A 5,975-nucleotide genomic window follows, 5' to 3' on the forward strand; every position below is an offset into this window, starting at 1 on the left:
TCAGCACAAAGGAAGGGAAAGATGGATGTTGACACCAAGACTGGGTGGTTTCCCCCAAAGTTTCAACTCAGGACCAAAAAAATTACAACCTGTTTAGCCTCAATTCTTTAATAATGTTGAGAGCCAAATTATGGGAGCATTATGCCAATGCCATGCTATATCCACCCATCCTGCTTCCCCAGAGATCATGCCGACTTCAAAGGTCTATTGTAGTGGTTTCACACCACAAATTTGTTCTTCATGAGGGAGCCACTCTTGGTGGCAGTGTCTGCATGAGCCTGATAACCAATCACCATTTTGGAAGACAGGCCCAGGCGTTCCTTGTAAACACGCCTGAAAGAGAGAAAAAAATACCGTAATTAAGTTGTACTCCAGACAGCTGGCTATCTTAGCTCATCTCTCTTTTGTCTCTTTTGTAGTGTGTACGCACATATCATCCATTTCCACCAAGAGTCCTTTCCCTAGGCTGTTATAGACACCTACAAACTCATTGCATAGCTGGCATTCCTCATGCATAAAGGTTTCAAACTCTTAACACACACACACACACACACCCCTTAGTAATTCTATTTGTGTTTAATTATACAAACACGCTCTGCCTTACATAATGTGGTTGGCATTAGCCCTCCTGTGTGTTGCTCAGCATTTCACACACATATCTCAACAAAGGGAACTGTCTGTCAGCTACCCAATATGTATTACGCCATCTCGGTTCTCTGCCTCCTGGGTCCAGATTGCGATCTTGTCCCCCTTAGCACGGATGTTGATGACTGCCCCACAGACATCTTCACTGTAGTCATCAAACATCTCTCCAATCAGGCACAGCAGCTACACAGAAGAGGAAAACCCATGAAGCAAACAGGGAACCAGATGCAAACTACTGCTTGATGTACCATGGTTAAATACAGTGGGGAATATTTCTTGCCTCATAAGGGTCTTTAAGCTGTTTTCCTGCCCAAAGACAAGAGCTACACTACTCGGGAAGGATCAGAATAGCTGGCTCAGCTCAGAAATCCAGCAGGCATCAGAGGAATTGGGGATTGTGTGTTTGAGTGAGGGGGGGGGGGAAGGAAAGTTCATCCGAGCAGATAAATGCCATACATCCTTTCCTCTTCCCCTTCATCTCATGCTGCCATGTGTTGCAAGTTGCCTGAACACAATAAGCCATCCTTCACCAACCTGACATTCTCCATATGCTTTGGACTACCAATCAGTGTTCAAAACGTCCATTGTTCTAGGCGCATTTTGTGACAGGGAATTTCATTAGTGTGAGCCGTTTCTGAGCTCTGGGTGCAGAATTCAGATTAAAACTGCAGAATGAAAGAAAAGGAAGACCTTTTTCTGCCTCCCTACTTCCAGCTACTCTCTGCAGACAGGAGAAGAGACCCTCTTAAGAATATTAGAGGGGTGGGCAGGGGGAAACCATGTGAAAAATGAAAACAATACTTTAGCTGCAGTTAGTTTGTATTCCTGTTATAAAAAAGTGTGCCTAGATATTCCGTTGTTGCACCCATAACCTAGGTTTAAGGTGCCATTTAGCTCCTAGATTTCATATCTCAGTTCCTAACACTGCTACCAATCCCATCAGCCCCAGCCAGCAGAACAGGTGATGGGAGTTGGTAGTTCAAAACACCTGGAGAGCAGAAGGCGGGCAAAGACCTTGGCTGAGAAGGGGAACTAACGAAGGAGGGTCACTTTGGGGAGCAGCTCCCGCCTGCCCGAGAAAGAATGGGAAGTGCTCTATGCCCAACCCAGAAACATGGCCAGAAAGCAGGGCAAATGCTACATTTCATAAAGGAGAAGCACCCACACAGCGTTCTGCCTACTTACAGTCTCCAGCCAGAAACGGTCAAGCTCTGCATGCCGCTGCTGCTTGGACAATGTGATAAGCCAACGCCCACCGCGCTTATTCCGGTTATCTTCCCACATCGGCTCAATGCCATCCTGCAGGAAATGCAGGATCTCAGTATATACAGCTCTTACACATACACACAAAAAACTACACGAAGTTGCAAGGCTTTCTTAGTCCACCACAATGCACTAGATCCACAGCAACAAGCCACGTGTAGCCCTGTGGTGTGTGGGAAATCCCATACAGCAAGAGACCCCAAGACTACCACTTGAGAGCCTGTTTCCCTCCCTACAGGAGGTACAGAGTGTTAACAAAACAGGAATAACCAGCAAGACTTACCTTGAAAAGGGAATAGTCGCAGCCTGATGTCAACTTGCTGGCCAGTTGGATGTTGCTATACAGCCTGCAGTCTCAAGGAGGGAAGATAGACATGTCAGGAGAACAGAATGGGTGGACTTGCATAAGGAACCTGCTGCTCCTGATGTTAATGCAAGGTATATTGCGTGAACAGCCCCAAAGCAGGTGGCCCTTGGAAACTGCCTTGAGAGGAGTTTCCACTAAATCCAGGCAAATACCACAGGAAACTATGGTTCATTCGGAGCTCCCCGCAGCACACATCTCTCTCAACCACTTTTAACATTCAAGTGCTGCTTAGGACTTGTTTAGCCCGCAGGTACAAGTACCGGAACATGGTTTTCAAAAGTGAATGGATTGGTATGGAGAACCCAGGTCCCATCATCCCTGACCATGCCAGCTGGGTCTGATGGGAGTGAGGAGTCCAGCAACATCCACAGGGCCACAATATTTATTCCCCACTGTTGGTTGAATCCCACAATGGCCTTCCTTCTTCTGGCGAGGCTGTTCCAGGGACTCTAGCTGTCAGAGGAAGGACTGGAATGCACTCACGCCCAGAAGTCTTCCACGGTGTCGAATTTGGTGATAAGCCGCAAGTTATCCTGCCAGGTCTTACTCTTGTCATTTTTGAAGAACCAAAGGGCCCACCTACGGAGATGAACGGAAGGCAAAATTAAGCCACTAGCTATGCACATACACTCCCCTGTGTGAGGCTCTATGTACACACAAAACACCCAGCACATCTTGCCACGTGTGAATGCTACCTGTTTGGACTGGAAGGTGCTATGTCACACTCTTCTCATTTCACATTTAATTAGACCTACTGTAATAAGGCAACCTTAAGGTGGGATGTGGGTTGCACTGATAAACAATGTGGTTTTGTAAACCACTCTGATTATTATTTTTTGTATGAACAGCAGTATATAAATATCTGTATAAATAAGTAAAACAAATATTTTCTTGAACTTCTCCAGAGACACAGATGCAGGTTCTCTCTCCTTCTCCCAGTGCAAGGGAATATAATATAGGAGTGGTTTCAAGAGATGAATGGTAGGAAATTCAGGACAGAAGAATGGAATAACTTCTTTACATAATACATAGGATTTGCTGCCATAAGAGGTGATGGCTACCAACTTGGACAGCTTTAAAAGGGGACTAGGCAGATCCATGGATGATAAGGTGATTGATGGTGACTACTCATGATGGCTCCGTATACCTCCAGTATCAGAAGCAGTATGTGCCCCTTGAAAATCATCTGCTAGGCAACAACAGAAGGAGGATGCGGTTGCCTCCATGCTCAACTTATGGGCTTCTCTATAGGCATCTTAGTTAACTAGTGTGGGAAACAAGATTCTGAACTAGACGGGCCTTTCATATGATCCAGTAGGACTCTTTAAGAGCATTCCCCACTCCTCCCTCCTTTGAAAAGGAGGAAGCAAGAACAGGGTGAAAGTAAATGATTTTTTCATGTTTAACAGTGATTTATGGAAGCACGCAGTAGCATTGGAAGTGTTCCTTGAATCCAAAAATAGCAAGGATTTCTTGGCGATGAGTATCTGCTGTATCATAGCACAGCTCCCTTGACCACATTTGGTTGCACCTTGCCAGGATCTTTTTGGTTAGCAGCCATCAATAAGCAGTGGGAAAGTGAGCCTTAACATTATTGCACTGGAGGGGAGATCTGGACACACTGGGAGATCCAAGCATTTTGGCATTCTGCTAGCATTACGCCTCTGATTACCAGTTGCTGGGAATCACAGGTAGGTCGAATGCTGTGGTGCTCGTGCCCAGCTTGCAGGCTTCCCACAGGCATCTGGTCAACCACCGTGAAAACAAGCTGCTGGACCAGATGGGCCATTGACCCGATGTACTTACCTGTTCTGCAGGGGGTGCTTGCTGAAGCATTCCACAGCCTCCTCTCCTCTCCTGGCCTTGTGCATCCACTGCTCCTCATGAGGGCTTGCCTGATGTTTGGATAAGTGGACAATTCATTACAACAGGCACTACAGGCTCCTTGTACACATTCACCCCCAGGCAGGTGGTCCCCTGTACAGGCTACAACTGGCTGGACAAACAGCAAAGCCAGATAAGTTGGTGGAGCTATGTGTTTTGTTTGAGCTCTTGTTCTCTCTTAGGGACAGCAATAAAAGCTGGGAAATTATTATTTTTCCATCTGAAACACACTGCTATAAATAGAGGAAATTCATGTTACATATATTGTCTGTGTTTTGCCAAGAATTCAGAAAGTGAGTGTATTCTCACACAGCTTTCTGGGAAAAAAGCTTCACAAGAGAAAGAGGAGCTGCTCCCAGCTTTATTCTGGCTTCAGGGAGGAACATAGCCAGCTTCCCTAGGGCCCAGTACAGTAAATGGTTGACAGTACCTGGGGCAAAGGGATCAAAACCCTACACATAAAAGGACAGGCCACCAGCTGCCTCCTCCTCCTTCGGCCTGCTCTAGGGTACAGGACAGAGCGTTCAAAAGGGCACTTGTTTGCTGCTTGATAAACAGGATCAGAGAGATCAAGTGCTGCTGATGTTATTTTCTGCCCTTTACCACACTCTAGATGGCAGCAATGGTGAAATGGGCACCCCTGCCAGCTCCAAAGCTTCCTGTCCACATTGGTTTCACAAGGCCCTCTCTCAGGGCGAACAAAGAATGCTATACAGCATTACATTTAGAATAAGAATTTGAAGGAGGAAGACCTTGCCTACTCAAGTAGAGCAACCAAAAAAAGCTTTTGGTCCTTAAGAGAACTAGGCAAATTTTTTCCTAGCTTTTTCACAGCCAAGTGCATTCAAGCCAGGCCAGTCTTGGCTATACTTGCAGTGCCCTCGAGCAACCGTGTGAAAATTGCATACATAAGCAGACACATTTAGGCTCTCCAGGGACTAGAGTCACCAAGATCAATACATGGCAGACCAAAGATTGACAACTCCCAACCTTTTTTTTTCCTGGCAGGGACTGTGTACCTTTAATAGCTGCATGACAAGCAGAAATCCTGTAGAAGAAACGCCCTTTCCCCCCAACATGCAATGCGTTATGGGAAGAGCATCTCAGACTACTGTTAAAGGTACAGCAGCCCTGGAAGAAGCAGCCCTGCAAGCCATGGATGGGCCTCCTACAAGTTTTATAGCAGGGACTCACCACAATACCAAAGTAAAATGGCCACTCTACTGGGAATAGGCACTCTAGTACACATCCCAGCATAAAGCTCAGTACTATGCACACTTGCTCAGATAAGTCAGGTTCATTGAATTCAATATAACTTGCTGAGATAAGCATGCACAGAACTGCAGAATTTGCATCAGACAAGATGTTCAACATACAGAACAAACACTTGGCTATATCCAAGCCTAGCTTTTTCTACCCTTTAAGATCAATAAGGTCCCTGAAAGCTAAACAAGGAGCTTTGGAGTTAGAACTATATTTCAGGAACACATCAGCTTCACAGTTTCAGGGTTATACCCTAGGGAGAAAGAAGAAAAAGACCTCAACAGAAAGAAAACTACTACTCACCATCATTAGTGCTACTGCCACAACCTTCTAAGAAAATAACTGAGCCCACCTCTCCAGGCTTCCTTTTTATATAGAAAGCACCCTTGAGCACCACCTTTAACCTAGAAAATTGTTTTGTTAAAGAGCCAGGTCTTTCTTTTGGCATTCCTTCAAATGCTGCCATTGTAGAAACTGTAACTCCATCCCTCTTTTTCGGCTGGAACACAACAGGGACCCATGGACCTCTAGATGTTGCTGGAGGCCAGTTCCC

General features: G+C 45.8%; 1 protein-coding gene across 1 annotated transcript; it reads right to left on the reverse strand.

Annotated features, from left to right (window-relative positions):
* Nucleotides 1-218: 218 nt before the first annotated feature.
* Nucleotides 219-5,731, reverse strand: LOC118080036 (eukaryotic translation initiation factor 4E-1A). The gene is made up of 7 exons (XM_035104967.1): nucleotides 5,726-5,731; nucleotides 4,082-4,170; nucleotides 2,759-2,854; nucleotides 2,192-2,255; nucleotides 1,831-1,944; nucleotides 689-828; nucleotides 219-333 (listed from the first exon to the last, which is right to left on the reverse strand). The coding sequence occupies exons 1-7, from the start codon at nucleotides 5,729-5,731 to the stop codon at nucleotides 219-221; spliced, it is 624 nt and encodes a 207-aa protein (XP_034960858.1).
* Nucleotides 5,732-5,975: the final 244 nt, after the last annotated feature.

Source organism: Zootoca vivipara, chromosome 2, assembly GCF_963506605.1.
Source record: "Zootoca vivipara chromosome 2, rZooViv1.1, whole genome shotgun sequence".
Taxonomy (NCBI): Eukaryota; Metazoa; Chordata; class Lepidosauria; order Squamata; family Lacertidae; genus Zootoca; species Zootoca vivipara.